Source organism: Salvia splendens, chromosome 6 (assembly GCF_004379255.2).
Source record: "Salvia splendens isolate huo1 chromosome 6, SspV2, whole genome shotgun sequence".
Lineage (NCBI taxonomy): Eukaryota > Viridiplantae > Streptophyta > Magnoliopsida > Lamiales > Lamiaceae > Salvia > Salvia splendens.
Window position 1 is genome coordinate 32,571,745 of NC_056037.1, and position 16,602 is coordinate 32,588,346.

At 39.1% G+C, this 16,602-nt stretch overlaps 1 protein-coding gene across 1 annotated transcript; it reads right to left on the minus strand.

Moving 5' to 3' along the window:
- Positions 1–3,517: 3,517 nt before the first annotated feature.
- LOC121808455 (receptor-like protein kinase 7) lies at positions 3,518–6,823 on the minus strand. Its single transcript, XM_042208962.1, has 2 exons — positions 4,103–6,823; positions 3,518–4,003 (listed from the first exon to the last, which is right to left on the minus strand). Exons 1-2 carry the CDS (start codon positions 6,663–6,665, stop codon positions 3,642–3,644), a joined length of 2,925 nt encoding a protein of 974 aa, XP_042064896.1. The 5' UTR covers positions 6,666–6,823; the 3' UTR covers positions 3,518–3,641.
- Between the last annotated feature and the right edge of the window lie 9,779 nt (positions 6,824–16,602).

A 16,602-nucleotide genomic window follows, 5' to 3' on the forward strand; every position in this document is an offset into this window, starting at 1 on the left:
AGATAAATATATTGTATTTTTTCAAAGAAGAACTCTAAGAGCATCCACAATGGTTGCGAGATCGGGCGTCCATTGCACTGAAATATCGGTCGTCCCACTCGGGCGCCCGATCCCAATCTCACGGATTTTGTAATTTTTTTTTATATTAGTATGATGTAGTTTAGTAATGTATTTTTTTTAGCTTAGTATGATGTAGTTGTTTTTTAAAATTAGTGGTGTTTAATATAATATATTTTGGTATTTTAGTAATTAAAAATAAAAATAAAAAATAATAACATTATAAATTAAATGTAAATTGAGTTTAATTGATAGGCCAATGTGGCAACCACTAGGGCATTTATTATGGATGCTAACGGGGTGAAAAAAAAGGAATATGATCCAACACTAATGGAATGGCTAAAAGTCAGAAAATTAAGCAAAACATACTATACATCTATGATCTATTCATCCCAAAGATTATTTAGATGCTTTTCAAATATTCTGAAAATAATGTGAAATTTTAAATTCACTGAACTAACTGGAATTAATCTACAATATTGGCTGCAAGTGAAAACGGGAGTAATTAAGTACAGCCAATTAATCAAAAGACACTGTATGATCCAAACTTGAAATAATCAAACAACAAAGCTATCAGTCTATCACACACTGAATATAATCTGAATATTTGTTTGAAATTTACAAGCATCTTGCAAAATCAAGTAGTAGTAATTGAATTCATTAGTTAATATTTGGAAGAAGATGGCAACAAAAGAAATGCATAAACAAATTAGAGAAATTGAATTGAAGCATTTCAAAACCCTTGAGCAATGCAATTCTGGATCTTCTTGATTTCTATCTTCTTGGCTTTCAACATCACCATCTTTAATTTCTGCACGCCCAATTTACTCGTTTTTCTTTCCAACTCCAAAATTGGAGATTATGTTCATGAATGGCTACAGCTAAGGCTCAAGTTTAAATAACCGTTGAGTTTGTGTTTTCTCTGTAAGGAATTCATGGGGATATTACTTACATCTATTATCGTTAATTATATTTATAAATTACTATATTTGTTTGCCGAAATTAATATATTTATAAATTACTGATCAATGTATCCTTGTATGTTTTTTTATACATATATATTTTGAATCTACGGACATATTTTTAATTAATTATATTGTGTTAAATATATGAAAACAACAATGTTTATGCTCACTTTTACAAAATAAATTCCGGAGAAATTATTAACAACATAATTACGTTATGTTACTGATGGGACCTAGTAAATTTACCACGTTTTTTTTGTGTGAAAATTCAAACCTACGAGTAAGTTTTTGTTACTTATCCAACATGTGACGACAAAATATAAACTCGCTTCATCACTGAAAATTTATCACATTTCATTTTCTGCACTCATTTTAGAAAAATGATAATAAATAGTTAAAGTGGAGAGATGATAAAATAAGAGACAAAATAACGTAAATGAGAGTCTTCTCTATATTATTCTCTATATTATTTTACTATTTCTCTACTTTAACTATTTATTATCATTTTTTTAAAACGAGTGCAGAAAAAGAAATGTGACAAATTTTCAGGGACGGAGGGAGTATAAAAGATCAAAAGACCACGTTTGTATTTTGCACCTAAACATAATTTTTTTTTCATTCATCTCCAATTAATTGATATATTTACTTTTTAGTATTTTTTATAATGAATTACACATTTCAATTATATTTAAACAGTCCAACAAATGTAGATGTGGGTTATAATTCAATGACCCAAACGCGGCCAAAACCCAACTCAGCCCGAACTCAATACATATCCGTTTCGTGATCCGTTTTATAAAGTAGTAACATTTTAAATGAATAAAATATTGTAATTAACTGTTATTATTAGAAAAATTATTATTTTTATACATAAAACTTACAAAAAAATTGAGTTAGATCAAGGTGATCCACGCACACTGTTCATGAACCCGCACAGGAATGCAGCTCTTTCCCATATAAGTATATAACTATAGTACTATATGCAACATTAATTAAAGTAGAGAATTATAATAAAATTTTGGTATAGTAGTAATATTTATTAAATCTACTCATGTGAATACTTTTCTTTCTAGACCAATCCTTTCCAGCTCCCGCACTTTTGTCTTGCTCCTTAAAGGAAATAACATAAAGTCTTCCTCCTAAAAGGAAAACAACAAAAATAAAGAGAGAAAACGAATGTATCTCACTTATTTTGTTTTGAAAGTGGGTAATTAAGGTGTATATTATATTCATGATATTTATTTGATTCTTATTTTTTATGAGTTGTCTTAAGGTAGTTAATATTTTTTTAAATAAATTTTTATTTTATTATATTTTCTTCTTCTCTCTCAAATTTAATCTTACTTCTATTCTATTCTATTTAAATATCAATTTTTAAAATTTCGTAAAAAAAAGTTCACTTATTTTGTGACCGGATGAAGTACACAAAGTCCTTTAAATCCCATGATTATACATTTACACTAGTAATTTGTGGGATTCTGCTGCCATCTCATAGTTGGTGTACTTATCACAAATTTTAATTATAATAAATAGATTTTTTAATGCATCTAGCAAATCAAAATACAATTCTCTTAGTTCTGTGGTAGTAGATACATTTATTTAGTTTGTTTAGTAAAAAAATTATAAAGTAGGTGAATAAATTAAGTAATACTCATTCGTCCTTAAAAAATGAACTAGTTTAATTATTAGGGTCGTCCCCCAAATTAGACAAAGTCTAAATATGAGAAGTTTTTAACCAATTACACACTACTTATAATGTGGACCTCACAATCAATTGACATTATTTCCACTACCTTCTCTCTTACTTTTTTCCATCTCTTTTACTTTGGTAATTACATATTAAAATTCGTATCATTTGCAAATTTGTTTAATTTTTTAGGACAGAGGAAGTAGTGTTTTACCTAAAAAATAATATTAAGTGAATAGCAAATAATTTAGGATAGAGAATTAAGTACTATGAATGAGAAAATGAGTTAGATTTTTAATATATAAATAAGTTTCACTTTATCATGATGGATCCTTCCAAAATAGAAAACTAACTCCACTAGACTAGACACACTCTTCATCTATAGCCATATTAGGATTAGTAAACAAATAATTAGATAATAAGTGCGAGTACTTAATTACGTGCTGAATGATTAAGTATTTAATAAGGAAGTTAGGTATTGAATGGTTCTTAATTAACTGTGCACGCGAACACACAAAAACTATCTCAATCAAAAATATCAAATCTTATCTCACACGTGTACGAAAATATGCATATTGTAAATAGTAATCTATAATTTTTAGTCTATACCAATCTTCTTGTTCTGCACGCTCCTCTCTCTCATTGATTGTCAAGTATTATCCAATGTAGTAGACTTAGGCAGTATATGCACGCAAATGAAATTTTAATTAATTCAAAAAAAGAAAACCTTAAAATAAGTATATATAATGGTTCGTGTTATAATACTAACTAATTTTAAATAAAATTAAAATTAATCTTAATTTGTATATTAAAAATATTAACACAGGTAATGTAATTAAGAATTGGACTAAAGTTGATAATCTTACAAAGCTTATTCACTTTCACTAATGTCTTACAACTAGAGTGGAATGCTGCTAACTAACTTCCAATTCTTACTTGTTTCCCTCAAAATCTTTAGTGACGACAATACTAAGCAATTGAAATGGGTGAGCTTCCTCAAGCATTTGCACCACACTTCTCATCGTAGGCCTCAACGTGGGAAGCCTAGCCGTGCATAGAATCGCCACTTTCAACACCTTGATCACATTCTCTTTGTACATTTGAGGAATGCTTGAATCCACCAAACTTAGCACACTCTCCTTACTCTTGAGCTTCCCACACACCCACTCCACAATGTCCTTGTTCTCCCCGAACTCCGTCTCGATCGGCCTCTTTCCCGTCACCAGCTCCATCAGCACAACTCCAAAGCTGTACACGTCGCTCTTCTCATTCACCTTGTTGGTGTATGCGTATTCTACAATCCCATATAACAAAATACTATCAGACTAACCGCGCAACAATATATATTAGTATTAAAACAACGAGACAAAAACAAAAGAAATCGTAGATTTACCTGGGGCGATGTAACCATGGGTTCCTGCAACAACTTGGGTCGACTCGCTCGACCCTTCCGGCTGAAGAATCTTGGCGAGCCCGAAATCCGCGATGCGGGGCTTCAGATGCTCGTCGAGGAGGATGTTGCTAGACTTGACGTCGCGGTGGATCATCGGCTCGTCGCAGCTGTGGTGGAGATACTCCAGCCCTTTGGCCGCGCCGACCGCGATCTCGTAGCGCGCTTCCCAATCAAGCGACAGCTTCTGGCAAGTGTGCAACCTATCCCATAGGCTGCCATTAGGCATGTACTCATAGACCAACAAGCTCGAGTCCTCACTACTTATGCTGCAATACAACTTCACCACATTCACGTGCCGGATGGAGCTCAGCGTCTCGACCTCGGCCTCGAACTGGCGGTGTTTGGAGCTCTGAGGCCGGCCCAGGGTCGGAGTGGCGCTGCCGGTCTTTTTCCCGGCGTACTCATCGGAGTGCCAAACGTGCTTGACAGCCAATTCTTTGCCATTTCCAGTTATAACACGATACACATGGCCTGAGCCTCCTTTCCCTATCAAATTGTCTTCCTTGATTGCGTCGATGATCTCATCCTCTTTGAAGGTGAGCACATGAAAGGACCTTAGATCCCATGAGTGATCCTTGAGCGACCGTTCCCCGGTGCGTTCGGCCTTCCTCTTTAAGTAGCAGAAGCCGGCCAACGAGGCGAGCAACGCGACGAAGGCGAGCATGAGGCAGAGCAGGACCAGCCGGAGATGATCCGGCATCCCGGTTTGGGGAAAACACCGGCGGAATCCGGACAGCGTCTCGCTGCATAAGGCCTGATTCCCGGCGAAGCTGCCGTTGTTCGCCTCCGTGAGAAGCGATGCTGGAACGGAGCCGGATAATTTGTTGTGTGAGAGGTCGAGGAGATTGAGCCTTAGAGAAGACAGAGTCGCCGGAATTGGGCCGGAGAGTTCGTTTCTTGATAAGTTCAAGAAATTGAGGGTCGGCAGAGAGCCTAACGACGGCGGGATTTCGCCGGAGAGGGCGTTTTCCGCCATGTTAATCTCATTGATCGCGTGGCAAGAGCCTAAGGATGCCGGAATCGAACCGGAGAACTTGTTCCCCTGCAAAAGCAGAGTAGTGAGCTGCTTCAGCTCCCCAATTTCCGCGGGAATCACGCCGGAGAAGCCGTTGTTTCGCAAGTCAAGTGACACCAACGGCGAAGCCATGGAAATTTCAGCTGGCAAATCGCCGGAAAATCTATTCTCGGAGACCAAAAGCTGCGTTAACGACCTGGCATTGCCGATGTCCGCCGTGATTGGGCCTTCGAAGTCGTTCTCGCTGAGGTCGATTAATTTCATCTCCGGCAGCCCCCATATGCCGCCGGGGACCCGCCCCGACAGCCGGTTCTTGTTCACCCGGAACCGCGTCATCGTCGTGCAGCTAGCGTAGCTCGCCGGAATCTCGCCGGAGAAATTATTCTGCAGCATCAGCAGCATCCTCATATTACCCCCCTTGCACATCTCCGGCGGAATCGGGCCTGTCAGGAAATTCTCCGAAACATCGATGAAGTAAAACTCCGACCATGAGCCGAGCTTCTCCGGCAGCGGGCCCGTCAGCTTATTCGTGTAAAGAGACACATTCACCAGCTTCCTGAACTCCCCCAGCTCCGCCGGAATCTCGCCGGAAAGCTGATTCTCAAAAAGCTGCAAGCTCACCAGCTTATCCAAAAACTTCACTTCGGATAAATTGCCAGTGAGAGAATTCGTGGAAGCATCAAACATTTCGAGATTGGTCAAATTCCGCAGCCCCGCCGGCAATTCGCCCGTCAAATTGTTGGCAAAAAGCTCGAGCTGCCACAGCTTTTTCAGCTTGGTAATCCCCGCCGGAATTTCTCCGGTGAGAAAATTCTGCCCCAGTTCCAAATTAACGAGCTCCACGAGATTCCCAATCTCCTCCGGAATCTCCCCTTCAATGCTGCAGTTCGTCAAGTAGAGCGAGCTCAGCCGCGTGAGATTCAAAACCACAGCCGGAAACGGGCTCCGATCAAACGCGTTGTCGCCGACGCTCAGAACTTGAAGACCACTCATTCCCCTCAAAGACTCCCACGGAAAAGCGCCGGTAAATCCGCTGCAATTAGTGTAGAGATAGACCAATCCGTTCATCGAAGACACATCGGGAAATTGGCTGGAGAAGAAGTTGTTTCCGACGTCTAAATATGTCAGGGAGTAGCAGTTATTGAGATCCTCTGAGACGCGGCCGCGTAGGTGATTATACCCCAGCGACAGTTTCTGGAGGCGGTGGAGGCTGCAGATGGCGGTTAAAGGAATCGGGCCGCTGAGGTTCTGATTGGAGAGCTCGATTTCTTGGACCAAACCGTCGGAATCGCAGGAGATGCCTTTGAAGCTGCAGAGGTTTGAATTGGATTCCCACGAATCGAATACTCGGGTGTTGGACTCTTTGAAGGCGTCTTTTATGGATAGGAGCGTTTGGAGATCGTCTGCGGCTGCGGCGGCGAGGAGAAGCGTGAGGAGATAGAGGAGGCGGAGAGTGGCGGCGCCCGCCGTGAGGGACGGTGGTTTCATTTTTTTATTTTGGGGGGTTGTTAAGAATTCGAGCGTGCAAGGAAGAATCGTGGAGATGTCATGGTTTTTAACTGACTGATGGTTTCTGAATTTCAAGTGGACAATGATTGCTTATTTTATTTTTTATTTAATATTGTCATGGCTTTGAATATGGTGTGAATAGTCAATGGGGGATAATATTGATGCAGGTGGATGTGTAGGATGATGGGAAATTTCTCTATGAAATTTGGATTATTAAATTTTATCAATTTAGTAGTTTGGGTTGGGGTGAGGTGAGGTGAGGTGGGTGGATGGGGAAAAACTTCTAGATCATGGTATAGTTTTATATTCTTGAATTAAATGTTTTTAGTTTGCCGCATTTTTATAAGTTTGGGATTTAAATTGATATTTATCCTAACGAAAATAATGTTGGCATGGAATTCTATATTTCCTATAGATTTTAATACTTAGGAAAATGTATTTATATTTTTCAGGGTTTTTTCATGGTAACATAAATGATTGATAATTTTATTACGAATATTATGATTATTTTCAATCACAATAAATCAGATAAAATTTGCTCAATTGATAGTATTAGCTATCAAAGACATTTGGATATCTCAAAACTCTAATCCTTTAAAGTGAATACAAAATATTAACATATGCTATTATTTTAATCTATTTGATTTATTGCTCAAAAGTAAACACCCTCTTAACACATAAATTTTCTATTTTGTCTCTAAAGGAAAATTATATTGGTCACCCTTATAAGAAAATGTAAATGATAGCCGTCATAGTTATCGCAACGCCCTTATTTGTGTAATAGTTTTGTTTGAGCAGTTACAATATTACACTAGTTTATATTTAACTTGTAATAATACTGGAGTATTTATATACAAGTTTAAGAAATGATGAAATACTATATGTTGAACTATTTGGGATTACAGCTTCAGCTGTCATGCGATCGGAGGCAGAGTGTTGCCAGATCGAAGGTCCCATGATTATAGTGTCTGAATGATAATGATATTTTGTGTCATGAAAATATTTCTTACAAAAATAAGTATCCCGATGAAGGGAAAATTGATGTTAGCTTCAACAATAATGATATCTTGAGTCATGAAAAAATGGTCCACTAATGTATGGAACAGACTTGATGATATTGTGTAAGAGATAATAATATAGGAACAAATTTCATGTGAACATATGTGATTTGTATAACGGCATAATCATCATAAATTGTCTTTGATTAAAGAGTAAAAGTCAATTTTGGTCATAAACATATGATCAAAATATGAATTTTTTCCAAAATATATAATTTTTAAAAAACAGGTCCATAACAAATGAAAATGACGCCGAAGTAGTCCTTTTTTTACGATGCTCATATAAAGTATGTTGCATAACATGCAGTAATATAATACTACTATTGGAGAAATTGTGTTAGTGTAGATTAGACGAAAAATGTAACTGACTCAATTAATATAAAACGAAGAAAATACTATAAAAACTAGTGTGTTATTAAATTCGGAAATATAACATAAAATGTACTACTTACTAATGTAGAAATAAAATATGATCGGGACAGTGTACTCAGAAATGAGAATGCAAAATATATGAGTTGTCACTTACTTAAATAAAATGTTCAGTCAAAATATTCTGTTGACAGACATTATGTGAACTGTATCATTAAAATTTGAGACTCAGGATCTTATCACCTAAATTGTAGAGGTATGGATTTGTTAAATCATGCAAAAAGATTCACGTCCTTATACGGTGTACGTATTATTTGTAATATTTTATTTTTAGAACGTTTATAAAATCATCAAACTACTACATTAGTATTTCTTTACGTGAATTTGATATATATGCTAAAGTTTCTATTATAAAATTGACAACCGGAATTCAAAACATGGAAACAAGGCACCAAATTTGTTTTGTGATGCAGTTATTTGGCAAGGAATGATATAGCATCTCAATAGAGACAAATATATGTGCAATCATTGTTGCGTTAATTAGCGACTTTGTAATTGTATAGGGAATTATTGGGACTTTTCCAATTAAATTATATATATATGTTGGTCAAGGAAATGGGATTCTTGCATAAGATACAATAAATAAAGAGCGAGGACAAAAGCAACATAATTCAAATCATGACTCCACAAAATCTCTCTTTGTCACACTGAGGGCACCCGCAACGCTGTGCCGTTGCGGTTCCTATGCCGTTCCGGCGGAACGGTTCTACGGCGGCACGCGTTGCAGGCTCCGTTCCGTCGCCATTCCGTGCCCATGCCATTCTTATGCCGTGTCGCGTTCCGTTCCGGAGGAACGCGGAACGAAACGTTCCGCCACGCGCCGAGGCGACGTGGCGGTCTCCCATTCGACGCGTGAAGCCCACTCGCTGCCCCGCGAGTGGGCTTCGTCCCGGTGACGCAATAATTAATTTTTTTTTAAAAAAATTAGAATTAAAAAAAAAAATTTGCAACGGTAATGTGACCGTTTTTTTATATCCGTTTTGTATTATTTTTTATTTATTATTTATTTATTTACTCTATAAATACTCCTATTTCATACTCATTTCAATCACAAACACACATCTATTCCTCTCTATTTCCACCCCAATTTTCATCTCAAATCAACTCTGCTTTCCTTTTCCCAAATTTAATCAAACTAATGGATCATTTTGAACAAATGCGTCAAATATTGCAACAATGACTTGAAGAAGATCGACGACGGGAGGCCGAAGAAGCCGCGCTGCCCCAACGACGCTCCCGTACGTACATCCATTGTGTGCTTTTTATTTTTTTAGGATTTTAATTGTGTGCTTTTTATTTTTTTAAGTTTAAGTTGTATTTTTTTAATGTTGTGTGTTTTTTAATAAAGTGTGTTTGTTTTTTAATAAAGTGTGTTTTTTTAATTGAATTTAGTTGGAAATAAAAAAATGAAATTGAATGAATAGTAATTTAAGGAACGGTTAAGGAACGGAGGGTTGCATGTTCCGTTCCTTAGTTAAGGAATGGAGTAAAAAAGTACAGTGGGGCCCTCAAATAGTGGTTTAAGGAACGGTATAGGAACTGCGTTGTGGATGGCCTGAGTAAGAACATCCACTACGCGTCCCGCACGCGGCTCGCGTTCCGTCCCGGAGGGACGGTTTCACCGCGGGACGCGTTGCAACGTTCGTCCCGTCCCGTAGCCCGTATCTGCGAGACAAGGGACGCGCCGGCCCGTCACGCGCCCGGGCGACGTGGCGCGCCCCCGATGCATGCGTGACGCCCACTCGCTAGCCCGCGAGTGGGCGTCGTCACGGATGACGCAATAAATCAATTTTTTTTTAAAAAAATCGAATTTAAAAAAAATACTTTTTATTTATAAAAATTGTTTTTATATTTAAAAACAATTTTTACAAATAATTAAATACAAGAAATTCGTAATAGCCCACATATATTTGATGGGCTTGCGAATTTATGAAACTCATTCTTGGTTGCTTCTCTTTTATAGAGACAACCTTGAATGTTTTATGTTCCACTTTCGATGTGGGACAAAGTCATTCTTGGTCGCTTCTCTTTTATAGAGACAACCTTGAATGTTTTATGTTCCACTTTCGATGTGGGACAAAGTCATTCTTGGTTGCTTCTCTTTTATAGAGACAACCTTGAATGTTTTATGTTTCACTTTCGATGTGGGATAAAATCATTCTTGGTTGTTCTTCTTTTATAGAGACATCCTTGAATGTTTTATGTTTCACTTTCGATATGGGACAAAATCATTCTTGGTTGTTTCTCTTTTATTGAGACATCCAAGAATGATTTGTCCCACATCGAAAGTGAAACATAAAACATTCAAGGATGTCCATATAAAATTGTATTTTAAATTATGTCATTTTTATTTTTTTAAGATTTTAATTATGTTTTTTTTAAAATTTTAAGTTGTATTTTTATTTTATGTTGTAATGTTGTTTTAATTTTAATGAATTGTGTTTGTTTAAATTGAATTGGGTTGGAAAAAAATAAAAAAAAATTGAATGAATAGTAATTAAGGGACGGAGCGTTGCAGGTTGCGTCCCTTAATTAAGGGATGGAGGAAAAAAAGATAGTGGGACCCTCAAATAGTGGTCAAATAGTACTTAAGAGACGGTATAGAGACAGCATAGGGGATGGCCTAAACAACAATGTGGTATGTGGTCATGTGGATGTGTTTTTTAGTACAAATACAATAGTGTGTACCGCAACGAAACTTCAATCAGCCGCCCACTTTGACTCTCCCTCTCTCTCAGTCAGCCCGCCTACTTTGACTTTATTTGCTCTCTCTCACACACATACACACATTCTCTGTTTCTGATTACAAGGCGTGTTCGCTTCGAGACAGGATTCGACCAAATTAATTGAACTCAATCCTTCTATATAGTATAAAATTCTTTTTATTTTATTTATTAAAAAAGAGTAAAAATAAAAAGAATGTAGTGTGAATGTTAGGCAGTGATGAATGCTGAGTGTTGACTTTTCCTCTCAAATTATCACTTTAATTGATCCCTAGACCAAACGTGGTGAATGATTGCTACTACGAATTCATTGTCCACTTAATGATAAGACAATTGAAAAATTATGACACTTACAAATATCACTAGATAAAAAAAATTGCAGTAAATAAATGATTTTTTTTAAACTTTAGTTTTAGAATAATGCTATGCGGCAACATTATCGCCAGCCATAAATTAATTAAATAACAAAATAAATTGATTTTTTTTCAAATTTTTGATGTAAAACTACTTGATTTTACTTTTATATCATCTTCATTATATGTTGCTCAACATGTTAGTGTTGCTCTTTCGTAGTTTTTACCCAACTTATTACTACTGTCATTTCTTGATTGTTGCTCAACGTATACAGTAATTCGTGATATTAATGTGTTTTACGTAATGGAATTCAAAGATGAGTATCAACTCACAAGTCCATTCACACACATATAAGTTTATATCGGTAATTCTAATTTTTTTATACATGTAAATGGACTAAATTAACTATTTATGGCCGGCCACATTATGGCCATTTAGCATCTTAGTTTTAACGTATGAACTTTGTGTTAGATGTTTCCCTCATGAAAAAAATTTAAATCAAATTTAATGCTAAGGTAATTACAAATTGAGAGACTTAGTAATATCACTATATAAAAAAATATTTATCAGTAAAAAATGATTTTTCAAACTTCTAGTTTAAAAAAATATGTATCAGTTAATAAATGATTTTTCATTGTTTTAAATTTTTTTCAAACTTCTAATTTAAACACGAACTTTGAAATTTCCCTTATGAAAAAAATTAATTCGAACAAAAATGATATGGTCTACAACTCTACATATGACATTATAACTTACGTTAGTATACTTTGTCAACATCCGGTGACCGGTGCTAAGGACGAAATGACCTATTTTTGGTTTATAAAATATTATTGATAATAAATTAATATCAAAATGAAGCACGATCTGTGTCATAAAGTGTAATTAACTCCAAAATACTGTGACATCTATATTGGAAATAAAAAAAATGTGACGAACTATATGTCACAAAATTATACTATCACATAAGCTTCTAGATGTAATAAAAAGAATATCGATAAATGTTTATAAGGATAAAAATACAATTCCTATTAGAAATTAATGCATTTTGTATTATACCATTTCAGGTGGATATGATAGTCCACAAAATCTATATGAAATGATTATCGGTTGATATTATCAACCGAAATTTAAAATAATAATAATAATAATATATCTCCACTTAGAGTTATGATGAATCCGCGAATTTTTGATGGTGATGAATGCTGGTAGAGAATAAAGATCACGACACAATGAATTTACGTGGTTCGATTTACTGAGGTAAATCTACGTCCACGTAGGATAGTGGACCCATGCAAGATCGCCACGATCTCCACGACATCCACTACCTAGTAAATGGTGCTGCATGCCACGATCTTGGTCCTTTGTATAAATAGAACCTAGATCAGATAGATAGGGTTAGACTCTCTCGCTTTCTAGAGATCAAATATAAAATAGCAAGTCTGTATTGTAAGCTGTAGAAAACAGATCAAGCAATACAACTCTGCCCTCTTTTCTTCCCGTGGACGTAGATTTACCTCAGTAAATCGAACCACGTAAATTCATTGTGTCGTGATCTTTATTCTCTACCAGCATTCATCACCATCAAAAATTCGCGGATTCATCACTGGCGCCGTCTGTGGGAAACAGAGAACCAAATTTGTGATAAAGCGAATTTTTGACCCTTTTTCCACCCCAAAAAAAATGCATACCAGATCACATGACACCCGTAATACCGTTCGTGATAACCGTGAGGAAGCTAGTCCAGCTCGCAGGTCTGAAAAACGGCCTCGGGAGACATCTACCTCCGGTTCTCACGAAGAAGGAACAAGCCACTCCAGGAGTCATCGCACCGAGTCTTCCCAGCAGCCCGATTTAAATGAAGCTGTCAAGCTGTTCTTGGCCGAGAAGCAGGAGGAGTTCTTAACCTTCCTGCAGAAGAGCCAACAGCCGGAGAAGACAACGGCGGATTCTCCCTCCTCATCCAGACATGAAAGTCACTACCGCAGTAGTGACGTGTCTTCCAGGAGAAAGAATCCTCAACCCCGACATGTTCCTGTTCCTCCTCGGTACCGGAACCACAGGAGAATTCCATCTCCTCCGTACCGAAGAAATATCGGGTTCGCCATGTACGGAGCATTAAAGACTCCGTTCTCGGACGATATCACCCGAACTCCTTTGCCGCGGAACTACCGGACACCGTCAATGACTTATGACGGGCTAGTGGATCCTCATGACTTCTTGGGACGCTATCAGTATAATATGGCGAACCAGGGTCTCAATGAGGTCCATATGTGCAAGCTGTTCCCCGAGCTTCTTATCGGGAACGCGAGAAGGTGGTTCGACAGCCTTCCTCAAGGCAGCATTAGATCCTACCGAGATCTAATGGATGCTTTCCACAGGAGGTTCTTTCAGAAAGCGGAAGCCCGGATCACTTCGGCTCAGCTGCTTTCTATACGTCAAGGTCGCGACGAAAAGATCAGCGACTTCATGACGAGATTCCACAAGGAGTGCCTACAAGTAGATGATCTCAACGATCTACTTGTCATTTCGGCATTCCAAAATGGAATCCTGCCCGGAGCTCTCTACAGAAAGCTCGTGGAATGCAGTCCGCAAACAGCTCAAGAGATGTGGGACATTGCGGACCAGTTCTCCCGTGCCGATGAGGCAGACCGTCGCAAACGGTCTTTAGACAGCTCATCCCGAGGAGACAGGAGGGAGCCCGATCATAGCGATCAGGGACATCCTCGCCGAACTCCTTTTGGCGATCAGGGACATCCTCGCCGAACTCCTTTTGAAAGGATTCAAAGGACTCCGGTGCAAGACCGATTGGGGCCACGTCTCAATCCTGAGAAGCCGCCCGCTCAGTTCATACCATTGAACAAGTCAAGAGCGGAAATTTTCGAACTGCATTCCGATATGTTCGAAAAGCCAAGGTGGATGATGAAATCGGCCGCGCGCCGACCTCAGGATCAATATTGCTCCTTCCATCAAGACTACGGTCACGATACCGAGGAGTGCCGACATTTGGCTGCGGGCATTGATGCCCTTGTGAAAGCAGGGACGTTAAAAAAATACCAAAGCAAGCAGCCGAAAAAGAACAAAAAGCAGGGAGGTACGAACTGCGCCCCTCAGGATCCGAAAAGGCAACAGGATCCCGAAGACGATAACGAGCCGCAATATGATGGAGTAATCCTAACTATTGACGCTCTCCCTGCCGGGAAGACTAAATCGTCTCTGAAGTCATAGAGCAGAAAAAGGCTTTTGACGAGCTCAAAAGTTATTTAGCCGAGCTTCCAATTCTCTCTGCTCCAACAGATGCCGAAGTGATTTCCTTATACTTAGCGGCATCCGATCAAACCATTAGCGCGGTGCTTGTACGAGAAGAAGGCCTAAAGCAGTTTCCCATCTACTTTACAAGCCGAGCATTAAGAGGTCCAGAAACAAGGTATCAACCTCTGGAAAAAATTACTCTGGCGTTAGTAAATGCAGCAAGGAGACTGCGGCCATACTTCTATGCTCACAAGGTATGCGTCTTAACCGATCTGCCTCTTCGGCAAGTTTTGACCAAGCCAGAAGCATCAGGCAGAATCGCCAAATGGGCCATAGAGCTGGGAGAACACTCAATCGAGTATCTACCTCGGAAAGCCATCAAGGGACAAGCCTTGGCAGATTTTCTTGCAGAAGCAAAGTTCGATCAAGCAATTCCTGTTATTGCCGAACAGAAGAATTCTGCCAATGCCGAACTAGCACAGCCCTTGGAATCCGAAGTAGAGCCGCCGGACTGCTGGAGCGGATTCGTAGATGGAACTTCGAATAAAACGGGAAGTGGAGCTGGTATTCTGCTTATCGCTCCCGATGGACACGAGGTAACCTATTCACTTCGGTTCCTACTCCCCACTACTAATAATGAAGCCGAGTACGAAGCCCTCCTGGCCGGACTCCAGTTAGCGCAAAGTCTGCTCGTCAAATCTCTCAAAGTCCATTGTGATTCACAAGTCATAGTAAATCACATGTTGGGTACAAGTGAAGCTCGTGACGAGAGAATGAAGAAGTATTTGGACAAAGCGCAAAGCATCAGCCGAAGTTTCTCCTATTTTCGGATAATCCGCATTCCCAGAGCGGAAAATAGCCGAGCAGATACCTTAAGTAAGTTGGCCTCAGATCCGAGCTCAAAGGCGGAAGAATTAATGCATCGAAGCATTGATGAAGCCGAGGTACATTCAGTATCCAGCTCGCCGAACTGGATGACGCCAATCTTGCAGTATCTGGATCAAGGACAATTGCCCGAAGATAAGAGAGAAGCTCGGAAGATCGCGTGCCGAGCACTTCGGTACGAACTTCATGAAGGAGTCCTCTTTAGAAAGTCTTACCTCCAGCCGTTATTGCGGTGCGTAGGACCAGAAGAGACGGACTACATCCTCAGAGAAGTTCATGAAGGATCGTGCGGTAGCCACATCGGAGCCAGAGCTTTAGCTAAAAAAGTTCTGAGATGGGGATATTATTGGCCAACCTTGGTACAAGAAGCAGTGCAGCTCGTCAAGACATGCCCGAAGTGCCAAATCCATGCAAATATCCCAAGGATGCCGCAGACCGATCTATCCACTATGCAAAGCCCTTGGCCTTTCATGCAATGGGGCATAGACATAGTGGGACCACTTCCTCAAGCTCCTCGGCAAATGAAATTCCTTATCGTTGCCGTGGACTACTTTACGAAGTGGGTGGAAGCTGAACCATTAGCTACGATAACGAGCTCGAAGGCATTGGATTTCGTCTGGAAGAACATAGTGTGCCGATTTGGCGTACCCCACATCCTCATCTCGGATAACGGGACTCAGTTCACCGACAAGACGTTCAAGAATTGGTGCCAAGAACTGAATATTCAACAGCGGTTCACTTCAGTCTCTCATCCACAAGCAAACGGACAAACGGAGGTAACAAATCGTATCTTGGTGAAAGGGTTAAAAGCTCGGTTAGAACAAGCCAAAGGACAATGGGTAGAAAATCTCCCTCAAGTCCTATGGTCCTACCGAACTACACCCACAACCTCCAACGGTGAAACTCCGTATAGTCTTGTGTACGGCACTGAAGCCGTGATTCCGGTGGAGATCGGCATACCCAGTCCCCGAACTCTAAACTTCTCAGCAGAAATGAATGACGACGGACTGAGAGCCGAGCTAGATCTTGCCGAAGAAAGAAGAGAATTGGCATGCATAAAAGCAGCCAAGTACAAGGAGCAAGTAGCCCGGTATTACAACCAAAGGGTGAAGAAGCTGCAATTTCAAGTGGGAGATCTCGTCTTGAGAAACAACGAAGTAAGCCGAGCAGAAAAGCTGGGCAAGCTCGAACCCTTCCCGTATCGGGTGTCAGAAGTCC